The sequence below is a fragment of the Equus quagga genome, chromosome 12 (assembly GCF_021613505.1).
Source record: "Equus quagga isolate Etosha38 chromosome 12, UCLA_HA_Equagga_1.0, whole genome shotgun sequence".
Classification (NCBI taxonomy): domain Eukaryota; kingdom Metazoa; phylum Chordata; class Mammalia; order Perissodactyla; family Equidae; genus Equus; species Equus quagga.
In genome coordinates, this window is record NC_060278.1 from 14,823,156 (window position 1) to 14,841,518 (window position 18,363).

The 18,363-nt window shown below is 35.5% G+C and overlaps 1 protein-coding gene across 1 annotated transcript in view; it reads right to left on the reverse strand.

The window, feature by feature from the left end:
* MALRD1 (MAM and LDL receptor class A domain containing 1) overlaps window positions 1-18,363 on the reverse strand; it is a 640,183-nt gene that overhangs the window by 126,875 nt on the left and 494,945 nt on the right. Inside the window, exon 33 of the mRNA XM_046679849.1 lies at window positions 13,092-13,293. Coding sequence (XP_046535805.1) covers window positions 13,092-13,293 — 202 coding nt within the window. The remainder of the gene's footprint in view (window positions 1-13,091; window positions 13,294-18,363) is intronic.

Consider the following 18,363-nt stretch of genomic DNA (forward strand, 5'->3'; position numbering starts at 1 on the left):
TGACTCAGCTCCTGCCCTGCTTGATTATGATCCTGAAGGTAGTCCTATTAGTGCAGGGACCCAGCAGGTGAATGCTTTTACCTGCCAAAACTGGTCTGTAAAGCCAGGATGAGATGTTTGCTCCTTAAATGCACAGACATCAACACAAAGCTACATGGATCATGAAGAATCAGGCAAACATGATGTCACAAAAGGAAACTAATAAATCTTAAGTAACTGGCCACAAAGAAGTGGAGATATACAAATTAGCTGACAAAGAATTCAAAATATAGTCATGTGACACATAATGATGTTTTGGTCAATGACAGACCACATATATGACACTGGTCCCATGAGATTACAATAGAGCTGAAAAATTCCTATCACTTAGTAACATTATAGTGTTGTAGCAAGAGAAAAGATAGGAAAAAAGAAAACTGCAGAAGAAAAAGAAGAGAAACCCAAAGAAAATTCACAGGTAAGGGTGTAGCAGAAACTTATAAAGGCTTCAACAAACTCCTTAAAAAGTTTGAAAATATGGATCCTAACACCAAGAGGTTTTCAGTAATAGAGAAGAATGTTCATGGTGCATTATCCACTTACAAGCAAAAATATGATGAAAAAAAGAAACAAACCAAGCAAACCACCATGGACATATTTCTGAAAAGAATGCCACCTCTTCAAGAAGAGCCTCAGGCAGGTCCTTCAGGAGGTGTTCCAGAAGAAGGCATTGTTATCATAGGAGATGACAACTGCATGTGTGTTATTGTCCCTAAAGACCTTCCAGTGGGACAAGAGGCAGAGGTTGAAGAGAGTGATATTGTGTAGGCCTAGGCTAATGGGTATGTTTGTGTCTTAGTTAACAAAAAAGTTTAAAAAGTAAAAAAAACCTAAAAATTTAAAAATAATAAAATGCTTACAGAATAAGGATATAAAGAAACAAAATATTTTCATACAGCTGGACAATGTATATAAAAAGTTTAAAAAATCAAAAAAAGGTTATAAACTAAAAAAGTTATAATAAGCTAAGGTTCCTCGAAGAAAGAAAAATATGTTTAAATTAAATTTAGTGTAGCCTAAGTGTATAGTGTTTATGAAGTCTACAATAGTGTGCAGTAATGTCCTAGGCCTGCACACTCACTCACCACTCACTCACTCACTCACCCAGAGCAACCTCCAGTCATGAAAGCTCCGTCTATGGGAAGTGCCCTATAAAGGTGTACTATTTTTTATCTTTTATACTGTATTTTTACCATACCTGTTCTATGTTTAGATGCATAAATACCTACCATTGTGTTACAACTGTCTACTATATCCAGTACAGTAGCATGCTGCACAGGTTTATAACCCAGGAGCAATAAATTATACCATGTAGCCTAGATGTGTAGTACACTATACTATCTAGGTTTGCGTAAGTCCACTCTATGATGTTCACACAATGGCGAAATTGCCTAATCCGCATTTCTCAGAATGTATCCCTGTTGTTAAGTGATGCATGACTGAAATTATTTTATGGAAACTCAGTGAGCTAAAAGAGAACACATACAGACAACTCAACAAAATCAGGAAAACAACGCATGAACAAAATGAGAGGTTCAACATAAATTATAAAAAAGAACCAAAAGAAATAAAAAAAGAACCAAATAGAAATTCTGAGGTTGAAGAATATAATAAATGAAATGAAAAATGCAATAGAGAGCTTTGACTACAGATACGATCAATCAGGAGAAAGAATCTGTGAACTTGAAGACAGGTCATTTCAATTATCCAGTAAGAAGAGAGAAAAAAAGAGAATGAAAAAGAGTGAAGAAAGCCTACGGGATTTATGGTATATTATCAAATGAATCAATATCCGCATTATGTGATTCCCAGAAGGAGAAGAGAATGAGAGAAAAGTAGAAAGCTTATTTAAAGAAATAATGGCTGAACACTTCCCAAATCTTGGGAAGGATATAGAAACCCAGGTTGACAAAGTTGAAAAGTCCCCAAACGTGATCAACTCAAAGAAGACTACCCAGAAACACATTATAATTAAATTATCAAAAGGCAAAGGCAAAGAAAGAACTTTGAAAACAGCAAGAGCAAAATGATCTGTCACATACAAAGGAAACTCCATGAGGCTACAGGCAGACTTCTCAGCCAAATCTTTGCAGGTCAGGAGAGTGTGGGATGATATATTCAAAGTGTTGAAAGAAAAAAAAACACCTGCCGACCAAGAATATTTTACCCAGTAAAGCTGTTATTCAGAAATGAAGAAGAGATGAAAACTTTCTTAAACAAAATCTGAGGGAGTTTTTTCTACCAGTAGACCTGCTTTATAAGAAATGCTAAAGGAGATTTTTCAAGTTGAAACAAAATGATGCTAATTAGTAACATAAAACCATATGAAAATACAAAAATCATTGTTTTATATAGTCAAATTCAGAATAGTCTTATACTGTAATAGTGGTCCATAAATAACCTTTAACACTAGTATAAAAGTTAAAAACAAAAGTATTAAAAATAACTATAGCCACAATAATTTTTAATGGATACATAATATAAAAGGATTCATCTTGTGACATCAATAACATAAAATGTGTGTGGGAGTAAAGTAATATTGTAGAGTTCTATATACATTTGAAGTTGTTATCAATGTAAAATGGATGATTGTAACAATAAGATGTTTCATGTAAGCCTCACAGTAACCACAATGCAAAAACCTATACAGGCATATCTCATTTTATTGCTTTTCACAGATATTGCATTTTTAAAAAATTGAATAGCAACCCTGCATTGAGCAAGCCTATCAGTGCCATTTTTCAACAGCATTTGCTTACCTCATGTCTCTATGTCACATTTTGATAATTTTTGCAATATTTCAAACCTTTCCATTATTATTATATTTGTTATGGTTATCTGTGATCAGTGATCTTTGACATTACTATTGTAATTATTTTGGGACACCATGATCCATGCCTATATAAGACGGTGAACTTAATCAGCAAATGTTATGTGTGTTCTGATTGCTCCACCAACCAGTCACTCCCCCATCTCAGTCCCTCTCCTCAAGCTTCCCTATTCTCTGAGACCTAACAATATTGAAATTAGGCCAATGAATAACCCTACAATGGCCTCCAAGTGTTCAAGTGAAAGTAAGAGCCTCACATCTCTCACTTTAAATCAAAAGGTAGAAATGATTAAGCTTAGTGAGGAAGGCATAACTAAAGCTGAGACGGGCTGAAAGCTAGGCCTCCTGTGCCAAACAGTTAGCCAAGTTGTGAATGCAAAGGAAAAGTTCTTGAAGGAAATTAAAAATACTACTCTAATGAACATAGGAATGATAAGAAACTGAAACAGCCTTATTGTTGATGTGGAGAAAGTTTTAGTGGTCTGGATAGAAGATCAAACCAGCCACAACATTCCCTTAAGCCAAAGCCTAATCCAGAATGAGGCCCTAAGTCTCTTCAAGTCTATGAAGCTGAGAGAGGTGAAGAAGCTGCAGAAGAAAAGTTTGAAGGTAGCAGAGGTTGGTTCATGTGGTTTAAGGAAAGAAGCCGTCTCCATAATATAGAAGTGCAAGGTGAAAAAGCAAGTGCTGATGTGGAAGCTGCAGCAAGTTATCCAGAAGACCTAGCTAACATAAGTAATGAAGGTGGCTATGCTAAACAACCAATTTTCAATGTAGACAAAACTGCCTTATACTGGAAGAAGATGCCATCAGGGACTGTCCTAGCTAGAGAGAAGTCAATGCATGACTTCAAAGCTTCAAAGGATAGGCTGACTCTCTTATTAGGGGCGAATGCAGCTGGTGACTTTAAGTTGAAGCCAATGTTCATTTACCATTCTGAAAACCTTAGGGCCCTTAAGAATTATGCTAAATCTGCTTTGCCTGTGCTCTATTAATGGAAAAACAAAGCCTGGATGACAGCACATCTGTTTATAACATGGTTTACTGAATATTTTAAACCCACTGTTGAGACCTACTGCAAAAAACAAACAAACAAATTGATTCCTTTCCAAATACTACTGCTCATTGATAATATACCTGGCAACCCAAGAGCTCTGATGGAGATGTATGAGATTAATGTTGTTTTCATGCCTGCTAACACAACATCCATTCTGTAGTCCATGGGTCAAGGAGTAATTGACTTTCAAGTGTTATTAAAAAATAGATGTCGTAAGGCTATAGCTGCCATAGATAGTGATTCCTGTAATGGATCTGAGCAAAGTAAATTGAAAACCTTCTGGAAAAGATTCACCATTCTAGATGCCATTAAGAACATTCATGAAATCATGGCAAGAGGTCAAAATATTAACATTAATAGAAGTTTGGAAGAAGTTGATTCCAACACTCAGGGATGATTTTGAGGGCTCAATACTTCTGTGGAGGAAGTAACCGCAGATGTTGTGGAAATAGCAAGAAAGCTAGAATTAGAAGTGGAGCCTGGAAGCGTGCCTAAAATGCTGCAATCCCATGACAAAAACTTTAACGGATGAAGAGTTGCTTCTTATGGATGAGCAAAAAAGAGTGGTTTCTTGAGATGGAAATCTACTCCTGGTGAAGATGCTGTGAAGAGTGTAGAAATGACAACAAAGGATTTAGAATATTACATAAACTTAGTGGATAAAGCAGTGGCAGGGTTTGAGATGACTGATTCCAATTTTCAAAGAACTTCTATTGTGGGTAAAATGCTATCAAACAAGCATCACATGCTACAGAGAAATCATTTGTGAAAGGAAAACAGAACTGATGCAGCAAACTTCACTGGTGTCTTAATTTAAGAAATTGCCACAGCTACCCCAACCTTCAATAAGCACCATCCTGATCAGTCAGCAGCCATCAACATCAAAGCAACACACTCCACCAGGAAAAGATTACAACTTGCTGAAGGCTCAGATGATGGTTAGCGTTTTTTAGCAATAAAGTATTTTTTAATTGAGGTATGTACATTGTTTTTTAGTCATAATACTATTGTACACTTAATACATTGCAGTATAATGTAAACATACTTTTGTATTCACTGGGAAACCAAAAAATTCATGTGACTCGCTTTATTGTGATATTCACTTTATTGTAGTGGTCTGGAACCAAAGTTGCAATATCTCTGAGGTATGTTTGTAGTAGCTACATAAAATATAAAGAGAAAGGAACCAAAGCATACCACTATAAAATAATCACAAAATCATGAAGCAAGACAGTAAGAGAGGAAGAAAGGAAACAAAGGTATTACAAATCAACCAGAAAAAAATTAACAAAATGACAGTAGTAAATCCCTATGTATTGATAATTGCTTTATATGAAAATGGCTTAAATTTTCCAATCAAGTGACATGGATTAGCTGAGTGGATTAAAAAAGAAAAAGCAAGACGTAACAACATGCTACCTACAAGAGCTCACGTTAGCTTTAAGGACACACATAGGCTGAAAGTAAAGAGATGGAAAAAGATATTCCATGTAACTGATAACTAAAAGGGAGAAGAACTGGCTTAATTCATATTAGGCAAAATAGACTCTAAGACAAAAATTCTCAAAAGAGAAAAAATATGTTATTATATAATGATAAAAGGGTCAATTCAACAGGAAGATATAACAAGAATAAGTATACGTGTACCTAATATAAAACACCTAAATATATCAAGCAAACATTGAAGATCTGAAGGGAGAAATATATATCAATGCAATAATCATAAGAGACTACAATATCCCTATAAAGGATTGATATTCCAGACAGAAAAGCAATAAGGAAATAATGGACTTGAACAACACTAGAGACCAGGTAGACCTAACAGATATATACAGAACTCAAAAGCAGAAGAATACACATTCTTCTCAAGTACACGTGGGACATTCTTCAGGATAGATCATATGTTAGGCCACAGAACAAATTCAAAAGATTGAAATTCTAAGTATTTTTTTCCAAACACAATGGAATGAAACTAGAAATCAATAATCATAAGAAATCAATAATCATAAGAAATCACAAATACTTGGAAATGAAATAATACATTCCTGAACCATTGGATCGAAGAGGAAATCAGGAGGGAATTTAAAAAATATCTTGACACAAACAAAAATGAAAATACAATGTACCAAAAATTACAGGATTGAGCAAAAGCAGTATTAAGAGGGAAGTATAGCAATAAATGCCTACATTAAAGAAGAAGCGCAATCTGAAACCAACACCCTAATTTTAATCCTCAAGGAACTAGAAAAAGAAAACAAGCTAAGCCAAAGTTAGCAGAAGAAAAGAAATAATAAAGATTAGAGCAGAAACAAAATAGAGAACAGAAAAACAATTTTAAAGAATCAACAAAACTAACACAGGGTGTTTAGAAAAATTAAACACAAATGACAATCTTTTAGCTTCACTTAATACGGAAAATAGGAGGAGACTCAAATAAAACCAGAAATGAATGAGGAGACATTATAATGGCTGACTCAGATATAAAAGGACCACAAGGGACTATTATGAACAATTATATACCAACAAACTGTATAATCTAGAAAAAGTGGATGAATTTCTAGAAACATACAACCTACCAAAACTGAATCAAGAAGAAATAGAAAGCCTGAACAGACCAATAACAAAGAAGGAGATTTAATCAGTCATCAAACCCCACCCCTCCCCCCCCCAAAAAGAAAAGTTCAGGACCAGATGGCTTCATAGGTAAATTCTCCAACCTTTCAAAGAACTAATACTAACCCTTTCTACACTCTTTCAAAAAAGAGAAAAGGAAACACTTTCAAACTCATTCTATGAGGCCAGCATAATCCTGTTATCAGAGCCAAAGATACCACAATAAAAGAAAACTATAAGCCCATATCCCTAATCAACATGAACGCAAACATCCTCAATAAATTACTAGAAAACTGACTTCAACAGCACATTAAAAGGGTCACATACTATGATCAAGTTGGATTTATCCCTGGGATGCAAGGATGGTTCAATATACACAAATTTATCAATGTGTTGCATCACACTAACAAAATACATGAAAAAACCCTCACGACCATCTCAACAGATGCAGAAAAATCATTTGACAAAATTTCACATCCATTCACGATTAATACTCTCAACAAAATGGATATAGAAGAAATTTATCTCAACACAATAAAGGCCATGCATGAAAAGCCAACAGTTAAAATCATAATCCATCAGGAAAAGTGGAAAACTTTCCCGCTAAAATCTGGTACAAGGAAAAGATACCCACTCTTATCACTTCTATTCAACAAAGTACTTACTGGAAGTCCTAGGCAGAGCAATCAGACAAGAAAAAGAAGTAAAAGGCATCCAAATTGGAAAGGAAGAAGTAAAATTATGTTATTTGCAGATGACATGATTAGATATATAGAAAACCCTAAAAACCCAACCAAAAAAAACCTGTGAGGAATAATAAATGAATTCAGTAAAGTTGCAGTATACAAAATCGACATACAAAAATCAGTTGCATTTCCATATACCAACAATGAACTATCTGAAAAGGAAATTAGGAAAACAATCCCATTCACAATAGCAACCAAAAGAATGAAATATTTAGGAATAAACTTAACCAAAGAGGTGAAAGACTTGTACACGGAAAACTGTAAAACACTGACGAAGAAAATTAAAGATGATACAATAAATGGAAACGTATCTTGTGCTTATGGACTGGAAGAATTAGTATTATTAAAATGTCCATATTAACCAAGGTGATTTACAGATTCAATGTAATCCCTATTAAAATCCCAATGGCATTTTTCACAGAAATGGAAAAAAAATCCTAAAAGTCATATGGAACCACAGAAAAATAGCCAAAGTTATCATGAGCAAGAAGAATAAAGCTGGAGGCATCATGTTCCCCGATTTCAAAAATATATTACAAAGCTACAGTAATTAAAAACAGTATGATAGTGACATAAAAACAGACATGGATCATGGAACAGAATAGAAAACTCTGAAATAAATCCACACACCTACATTCAGTTCGTCTTCAAAAGGCATTCCAAGAACACACAATGGGGAAAGGGCAGTGTCTTCAATAAATGATGTTGGGAAAATTGAATATCCACAAACAAAAGAATGAATTTGAATCCTTATCTTGTCATAACATACACAAAAATCAACTGAAAGTGGATTAAAGAGTCAAATGTAAGACCTGAAACTATAAAACTACTAGAAGAAAACATAGGGAAAAAGCTTTTTGACATTGGTTTAGGCAATGATATTTTGGAAATGACACCAAAAAGGACAGGCAACAAAAGCGAAAATAGACCAGTGGGATTGAATCAAACTAAAAAGCTTCTGCACAACAAAGGAAACAGTCAACAGAATGAAAAGGCAACCTATGGAATGGCAGAAAATATTTGCAAACCATATATCTGTTAAGGAGTTAATATCCAAAATATATAAGGAATTCAAACAAATCAAGAGCAAAAGAACAACCCAATTAAAAAATAGGCTAAGGTCCAGAATAGCCATTTCTCAAAAGAAGACATACAAATCGCCAACAGGTACATGAAAAGGAGCTCAACATCACTGATCACCAGGGAAATGCAAATCAAAACCTCAATGAGATATCACCTCATGCCTGTTAGGATGGCTATTATGAAGAGGACAAACGATAATGTTGGCAAGGATCTTGTGAACTTGGCAGACTTAAGCTAAGTGAAATAAGCCAGACACAGAAAGACAAATACTATCCACCCTTACTTCTATGTGGAACCTAAAAAAGTTGAATCTTAAAAGCACAGAGTAAAATGTTGGTTGCCAAGGACTAAGGGATTGAAGAAATGGGGAAATGTTCATCAAAGTTTCTGTTATGCAGGATGAATAAGTTCAGGAGATCTAAAGTACACATGGTGCCTATAGTTAATACTGTGTTGTATATTTGAAATTGGCTGAGAGATTTGATATTAAATTTTCTCACCTCACACACAAAAAAACCATAACTATGTGAGGTGATGGATATGTTAATTAGCTCGATGGTGGTAATCATTTCACAAAGTATATGTATATCAAACCATCATGCTATACAGCTAAAATATAAACAGTTTTCAATTGTCAAGTATATACTTCAATAAAGCTGGAAAAAAATTCTACATGAGTTTGTTGGCTGTGTTCTAGAAGCTTAAGGAAACTGGAAGAAAAGCGCTAATGCATCACTAATTCTCATGACTCATTCTCACACAGTATAAAGTTTTTACCATAGCACAGTTATAGGAAAATCAGATGACTGAACTACTAAAAGACCAGCTCACCCATAAAGGTTAATCTGCCTGATGTTTCCTAACCTTGGCAAGTAAAAAGAGCTAATGTGTAATCCATTTTCACATTTCTAAAAGAGTTTCCAAAACTGGGTTATTTATTTTCATAGCTATTTGAAAAAATGCAGAATTGAAAGTAATAAAAGAAAACAGTCCATGCTATAGCTCCCATATTAATTCCCACAAATCAGTTCAGTTATAGAAAGGTTAAAACAAGTAGTCCAAAAATATTTAGCCTTAATTATACATATCATAACTTTATAACTTTTTTTATAAAGTAACATTATTATTTTTCCCAATTACAAACAAACAGTTCTGAGCATTCATGTATAACAACAGAAAAAATACCAAGAAACAAAAGATCATTTATATTTCCATTTCTCAGAGACAGATTATATTTGAATTTTCTTACAACCTTTATAGACAGACAGCATTTTGTTTTTCTTTCTTTTTTTTAAGATTGGCTCCAAGCTAACACGTGTTGCCAATCTTCCTCTTTTTTTTCTTCCTCTTCTCCCCAAGCCCCACTACACAGCTGTGTATCCTAGTTGTAAGTCATTCTAATTTTCTATGTGGGAGGCCGCCACAGCATGGCCTAATGAGCGATGTGTAGGTCTGTGCGCAGGATCCAAACTTGCGCACCCTGGGCTGCCGAAGCAGAGTGCACGAACTTAACCACTTGGCAACCAGGCCGGCCTCTACAAATAGCATTTTTAAAATAGATATCTTATTAAAATTGGTTTCATACTTTTCTGTATCATTTCTCTACATTTAGTAATACATGCTTGTGTGGTTTATGTCTTTTATTGATGATATCTTTTATAGTCACCAATATATTATGAATATTGTCTATTCTATGGCACATTTTTTCAATGGCCAAATCATCTATTCAAAATCCGTCTCCAATTTTTCCATCCTATTACCACAAAGCACAGAGAAGAGGGCATTAGTACTAGCCCTCATAGATCAAAATTTATCGAAAGCTTTATGCTTATCTTTGGCATTCCAGTCTGTAAGTAGATTTGTGTTTACTCCAAATGTCACATAATACTTTATGTAACTTTTCTCCCCAAATCTTCAAGTAAATCCAATGACGTTGCATCAGGTTTATCTGGTGGTGTTGCATACTCCCTGGCATATCACTATGAGGGTCTGCATACCCTAGTTTGAGAAACATTGGTTTAATTGATGATTTTCTAAGAGAACCTTGCTAAATCAACAGTGAAGCACTGCTATAAAAACTATGCTAGAGACTCTGGACTGTGGATGGGCGGTTGGTGGAGGCAATTCTATTACGTAAAGTTACAAAGAGAAGACAGTTCATGGTTCAATGTCAAAGGTCTTACTGGTCTTTTGAAACCATCCTCGGCAGTCGATTCTATTCTATAAGATAGTGGGCAAGGACTAGTTTACACTTAGGCAAATGTTAGTATTGCTATTCTTATTATTTTTATCAGTTATAATTGTTATTTGTATTATTCAAAAGAATACTAATTTTTCAGCCCAAATTTCCTAGTCCTTCCATTAGGCTCTGGAGATGAAATAGACAAGAACTTCTTCCTCTTGAGGAGCACAAAATTAGTGGGAAGTTATGTATGTGCGTGTGTGTGTGTGTGTGTGTGTGTGTGTGACAAGAGCTAAGAATGAGTAGTGAAAGGAAAGAAATTGAAGATAGAGCACAGAGAAGACTTTGATGGAACAATAACTGAGAGAAGTTGAGAAAGGAAATGGGAAATGAGCAAGAACAGACATTTACTTTTGGAAAGAGGTAGGGTTTTTTCTGGAGGCAAATGGTGACAAAAAGTGATCTGTTGCAGGTACAGGCACATTTGGAGAGGGAAAAGAGAAAGCTAAGGGAGTTTGTTCCAAATGGCTCTATTTACTATTCAAATGATAGAAGAACGACGGCTGGGTGAAGAACATTTTAAGGGGCCGCTGGAGGATTTGAGGATTGTTATAGGAAAGCAGTGCCAGGAAACAGAAACACATGTGATTAGAACCCTTGAGGGCCTAGCTAAGGTGATAAACTAAAATTTTTAGTAGTCCCAATGAGCATGACCAGAAGCAGTTTGGAAAATACAGATGGTTATAGTAACTCAACTTCAAAGATTGATAAAGCCATTATGACTGAACAGTGGATACTCGTATCTATTCTCAGGGATAGTCTGATAAATAAATGTGTTACTACATTCAAAGTACTTAGTAGAGTGCATGGCACATATTTAGGACTCAAATTTATGTTAAAATGAAAAAATAAGACATAATAGAATTCAAAGTGCTGATTGGGAATAAAATTGAGATGTTAGATCATTAAATCTCAGTTTACTAGGAAAAAAGTATTAAAAGCTAGTTGTATGGAAAAAAGCAGGAAGCATTGGGAATCCAGAATTATATTTTATCTTTTTAATTATGTTGGAAAACAGGTTTAGGAGGACTGATCAAGAAGTAGAGGATACAAGTATTAGATGAGATTTTTCTTTCTTTCTTTTCTTTTGTTTTTTTTTTTTTTTGGTGAAGAAGATTGGTCCTGAGCAAACATCTGTTGCAAATCTTCCTCTTTTTGCTTGAGGAAGATTGTCACTGAGCTAACATCTGTGCCAATATTCCTCTGTTTTGTATGTGGAATGCCGTCACAGCATGGCTTGATGAGCAGTATGTAGGTCTGTGCCCAGGAGCCGAACCGGCAAATCCCAGGCCACCAAAGCGGAGCAGACGAACTTAACCACTATGCCACAGGTCCGGCCCCTAGATGAGATTTTCAACCCTAAATTTTCAGAGAGGATGATAAGGTCTAGAATGTATTCATGGGAGTTGGTTAAGGAGGAAGCATATTTATGAAGGTGACAACATTGAAGAGGTCAATGTTTGCAAAGGATGAATCACCTGGAAGGTGAGATTGCTCACAGTTTGATCCAGAGGAAAACCATCAGCAGAACAAGAACCCAGGTGTGTGGCCTTAAAAGAGAAGACATTTTTGAATAAGGTTCCTTTTTTATTTTTTGGAGGAAGATTAGCCCTGAGCTAACTACTGCCAGTCCTCCTCTTTTTTGCTGAGGAAGCCTGGCCCTGAGCTAACATCCGTGCCCATCTTCCTCCACTTTATATGTGGGACGCTTACCCCAGCATGGCGTGCGAAGCAGTGCCATGTCTGCACCCAGATCCGAACCGGCACACCCCGGGCCACCGAGAAGCGGAACGTGAGAACTTAACCACTGCGCCACTGGGCCAGCCCCTGAATAAGGTTCTAAGAACAAAATTTTGAAAGACGCATCGAGTAACTAGAAAGACAATGACCCTACTATCTAACATTGAAAATTTGAAAACTTTATAAGGGAATAAGTAGTCACTTAAGTGGAAGCATCTTAGGCTGTAGAAATTCAGATTTCAGTTAAGAGGATGATTTCTTAGAAAAGGAGTTAATGATAAGGCTTTTGTTTTCTTTATGCAATAGAATAAGAATTCTAGATTGTAGAGTAGAAACAGTTAGTAGAAGGGAAATGGCCCAGGGAAGGGGAAAAGCTAACATGGATGGAAAAGACAGTCTGGAAAATGATAGACGACCAGAGGGATCTTTACCTTGTGCAGTTATTGCAAATCTTTGGAAATAAAGTAGACAGTGAAGCTACACTAATGCAACTAAGTTTCCTCTGGGATTTTTAAAGAACTTTAGTCAAAGCTATTTTGTTGCCTAGAGGACATGAAGATTTCATGGTAAAGTTTCACGGGCAGAAAAACTTTACCTCCTCCAACATGTACAGCTCTTTCTTCAATGTATGAGTAGGACTGGACCCGGAAAGAAATGCAATTCCTCACAATTCCAAGTTCCTCTATATTTAGATATTAAAAACAATACTTGAACATCCCATTTTCTGAAGAAATCACTTACCTCCAAATACACATCCTGGGGTAAAAGAGATATCATCAAGGGCAATAAAGATGTCCTCATTTCCGCTCAAATCAGCTTCAAATGCCACCTTAAATGGACTGTTACTGGAGAGAGGCGCATATCCGTACATCCAACCAGTTCTTTTATTGCCAATCACTGACCATTCCAGGATGTTTAGTCCAGATTCCTCAATGATATACACCTAATAATGGGGAAAAGCCAAAACACAGAAAAAGCAACTCTTTATGGTTTGGATGTTAGAGGTATGTGAGCATCCAGGTTGTTATTGAAAGAATAGAGTCTGGCAGTGTGACAGCTCAAAATCTTGAGTATAATATTTTCTATATGTACAAACTGTGGTTATACAGTGAGCCTGTGGATGTTATGTTTTATTTGGTTAATTAGATCTTTGTTTGGTTTTCTTATATCAATTTCTGTGTATCAAATTGGACATAGTCAAAACTAACTTGTGGGGCCAACCCCGTGGCCAAGTGGTTAAGTTTAGGCGCTCTGCTTCTGTGGCCCAGGGTTTTGCCAGTTTGGATCCTGGGCATGGATCTAGTGCCACTCATCGAGCCACGCTGAGGCAGTGTCCCACATAGCAGAACTAGAAGGACCTACAACTAGAATATACAACTACGTACTGGGGGGCTTTGGGGAGAAGAAGGGAAAAACAAAAAAAGATTGGCAACAGATGTCGGTTCAGGGCCAATCTTTAAAAAAAAATAAAAACTACAACTTTCTTAAGCAACTGAAATGCTGGAGGAGGTAAACAACCAGAATTTTTCATTGCTAAAGAACTTTATCCATGTTTAAATAAGGTCTTACTGGAGAAAAAGAAAATCCTTATAGTAAATGAATAAGAGAGTATAGAAGTCATTCCAGAAAGCAAAGTAATGTGCAAAAAATATTTACCACTTTGACAGAGAGAACATCTTCCTGAATTAAATAACACTAATATTCAGGACTTTTTAAAGTGCAAGGACTAAGAGATTCAACAAACAAGAAGTGAAACAGAAATAAAGTTAGCTTTGAAACCAACCACCATGCCAAGTTCTAACTATTTTTTAAATAATCAAAACAATTCAAACAAAACAAAACTATCATTTCCTAGTGCTCTTCAAAAAATCTGTATTTAAACAACAACAAAAAAGGTAAAGTAGAAAAGATATTTTTCTATATTCTCTTTCTGCACCAAACTTTTACAGTTATCATTGCCCTAGACGCAATATACATGTATATATATGGCTTACAATATGCTTCAGCAATCACTTATACAACCCTTTTTTCATGTGAGAAAAAGAAGACCCGAAAAAAGAAAACACATAGGTACTAATTTTCCTCTATTGTAGTAGTCTTTTTGTCCAACGACATTTCCTTCTACTGAAAAATTTTACTTTCTCACTTTTTTCTTAGTGGCAAAATTTATCTACAGATAATTTATCCCATAAAAACTTATCCAAAATTTACACTATCAGATGGAGAGGATAATACCACTCGTCCTAGTAGATATAATATTATATTGACATTCTAGAAATACTACCAAAAACCACCAAAGAACCCAGACCCAGAAATTAAGTGCGCTGCCAATGTTCACCACTACAAAAAGTCTAAGGTTGAGCCAGAAATCCAACTGTTCACAGAAGATAAACAAAACACCAAAAGCAAATCAAGATGATAGATCAAATAAAAACAGAAAACTTTCCCAGAGTTTGGAAACCTGAAAAGTGAGATTTTAACATCAACATTTGGAAAAACAGGCATTTCCTAAGCAAAAATCACTTTTTATACTGATTTCTCAGTAAATGGAATAAGCTAAGATTCAAGATGCAAGTAATTTGGGTCAGTTGACTGTTTCCAGTTTCACACAGAAGCAAATACTCATCCCAAATAGTCTTCAGCTCCAAGATTTGGTGGATGTGTAGTTCTCAAATTCATGCAAATTTTCCCCATTTAAAAAAAATTAAAAGTAAAAAGGTATGAATCTTCCAATTCAACTTGATAATGGGCCAATGCTACAAAATCAAACTAAATTGAGCTCTCCTTTTTGCACAAGGCCTAGGTTACATCACAAAGATTTAAAAGGGGATAGCTTTCTTGTATTTATTTTGTAATTCTTTTTCTGGCAAAATCGGTTCAGAAAACCAAATTACATGAAAACACATCTCAATATCTCCTGTTTTTCCCCCCTGAAATCCTAGCATATATGTATTTTTTTAATGTATCTATTTTTATTGTTTTTATACTTCATTTTATTCTCTGCTCTCAGTCTTTTTAATCTTTAATCAATTCTACATGCTCTTGCCAAATTCCCTTTCCTTCCAATCTCTTTTTACTCTACTTCTCAAAACTCTATGTGGTCTCCTGCCCATCCCCCCATCGTGAGCATTAACTCTCCAACAGATGTCAATCTATCTTATACCATTGTTTCACACTACTACGATCTAAACGAATTCTGGTCAACCTCCCTAACTCACTACTTAATTTCAATGAAACGTCTTGACAAGCTCACAGGTTGCTTAATAGTAACACGTATTTATAATACCACCAATGTATTAAATTGAACAATTGCTTATTATGTCAAGTGTTTCTATAGTCCCAACAGCTAAAGGAAAAACTAAGAGGCTCATTTAAGGACTCCGTTTAATGCTGGGTTTTATTTATGGCCAATAGGAAACCCACTAGAGGCTACAATTATAGCTTATTATTTGAAATAGCTTTCTAAAAATCAACTGCTAGAAGACTAATTTGGCTATTTCTATTTTAATATTCTAAGTTTTGGTTGAACGCATACCCATTAATTTAATAATTATCAATATTATATATTATAAAACTATTATTTTATCACAAAAACAATATAGATTCAAAGAATATATAAGTAATTATGTATCATAATGAAGTTTATATATTATAATCAGTTATTTTGTATTCAGAGGTGATATTATAATCAAAGCTTATGCTGTAGGGTGGAAAAAACCTGAAGAGAACTTGCTAAGTCAAAACATAGTCAGAATAGAGGCCAGCACCCTGGCCAACTGGTTGAGTTTGCACATTCTGCTTCAGTGGTCTGGGGTTTGCTGGTTAGGATCATGGGTGTGGACCTAGCACCGCTCATCAAGCCATGCTGTAGAGGCATCCACATGGAAGATCTAGAATGACCTACCATGAGGATATACAACTATGTGCTGGGGATTGGGCAGAAAAAAAACATAGAATAAAATATTATCTAAATATAAATATTATAAATAATATTATCCAGTTAAATCTATGTCAAGTCTTTTGAGGAAGCAACTCTTCAGCATTTATTTAGAATGAACATTCCTTTGGAAGCAAACATTCAACAACAGACATGAAGAGGTAGTTGAAAATATGATTGTTAACGATTAAATCCCAGAATTGGATGAATATTAGAAGCCAGCTAGTTCAATAATATCCGTGTATCTAGGCTGTCCAGGTAAAAAATAGAAAGAACTTGATTAGTAGCTTTTCCTCAAGTTCCTCTTCTGCAGCTGGTCAGAATCTCCAGGTACCCACATCACTGAAGGCAAATGACTAGCACTTATTTAGAGAATCTGAATGGACACTTCTGGATATCAGAAATACTTTACCCACTTCATATGTATCTATCTCATTAAAGTTACTGTGTGAAATGTATCAGTGGGTGGAAACATTGGCTTTACTTTGCCCTCAGATACTCTAACCTGTTCTGCTAGGAGTCTGCTCTTTAATCACCCCTGAGAGTGCAAAGCAATGAACTGACCTACAATTAATCCTTACTAAGCACAGGTTTTCATGGTTTCATTTGAAAACACTCAAATTTTATATAAGAAGAAAGAAAAAGTCAAAACTAATGGAAAAGGAAATTTCCCTCAAACAAAAGCTTATAGATTTTAAATTAATTTAACAAAGGATAGACATAGCTACAATGTTGCCCACATTAATAAAAATTTAGCATATTCACATATATTATGTTATATGAACCCTACTCCCTATGTGGGCATAGGGTAAGATTATTGACTGCCCTGTACAGATCTGGAATTAGAGATGTAGAGAGAGATTAAGCAATTCACTACACATATAAAGCACAGACTTTCAGTCTCCACTATGGCATGTAGTGGAGGACCATTTCTGGTCCTCAGGACAGGAAAAAAGCTGAATGAATTGAAAGTCAAGAACTTTTCTTAGATCTATCAGAGAATTGAGGTCATAGGGCAATAATGACAGCAACTTCCAAACTTGGAGAGAGAGATCAGTGGACTCTGAGAACCACAATTTACCAGAGCAGAAGCCCAGTGATAGGAACCCCTGTAGAAACTAGTGGTGAAGTGTAGCTGATGAACTGTTGGAGCCTTATTGTGGACAAGTTTGAAAGTTAAACTTCTTGGGGGGATCCAACACTTTTCTGAGTTTGACTTTCAGGAGCCCAGCAGGTTCTCACAGTGAAAGTAAGAGAAAAATTCTGTCAAATTATTGGCAGGAGGTGAAAAGCAGCTATTTTGAAACATAACCAGAGCATTCTGTTCTTCTTAGCAAGACCTGCCCTCAAGACAAACTATTTAAAGAAAGCCTAATTTACTAGGGTTTACCACAGCCCAATCAAATTGGAGGAAAGAAAGTACCTAACTCCAGTCCCTGATAGCTTTCCAAGTGGGGGAAGGGAAATAACCAATTCCAGCCACCTCTAGCCGTTCTGACTTATCTAAGGAGGGAAAAGAAAAAAGAAACCAAGAGGTAACTGTGAAGGATACAACACAGGGGCATAAATGAATCACTAAAAGACAGAACTAACCATAAGCCTACTGAAAGTTTTCTCTCACCCTACAACTTCCCAACACAAAAATAAGGCTTCTGTGGCATAATAGGGAAATACAACTGAAAGAACAGCATGTTTTAGACCTTATTTAGGAAGAAATTTCTCTGGAAAGACAAAGACAATGGGGAAGATGCACATACAAAAAAGATAACAGAGGAAATTATAGCCTCTGATACCTAGAGTTACAGCAAAGAGTAAATACAGCCTAACCTAAAGCCAGATAAACATAAGACCTCATACTAAAAGCCCAAATCCTTCCAGCTAGTACATCATGTCAGGCTGTGGAAAAAGTTACAAGGCATACTAAAAGACAAAACACACACTTTGAAGAGACAGTGCAAGCATCAGCACCAGATATAGATAAGGTAGAGATGTTGGAATTATCAGACAGTAAATTTAATACAAGTATGATTAACAAGCTAAGGGCTCTAATGGAAAAAGTGGACAACATGTAAGAAC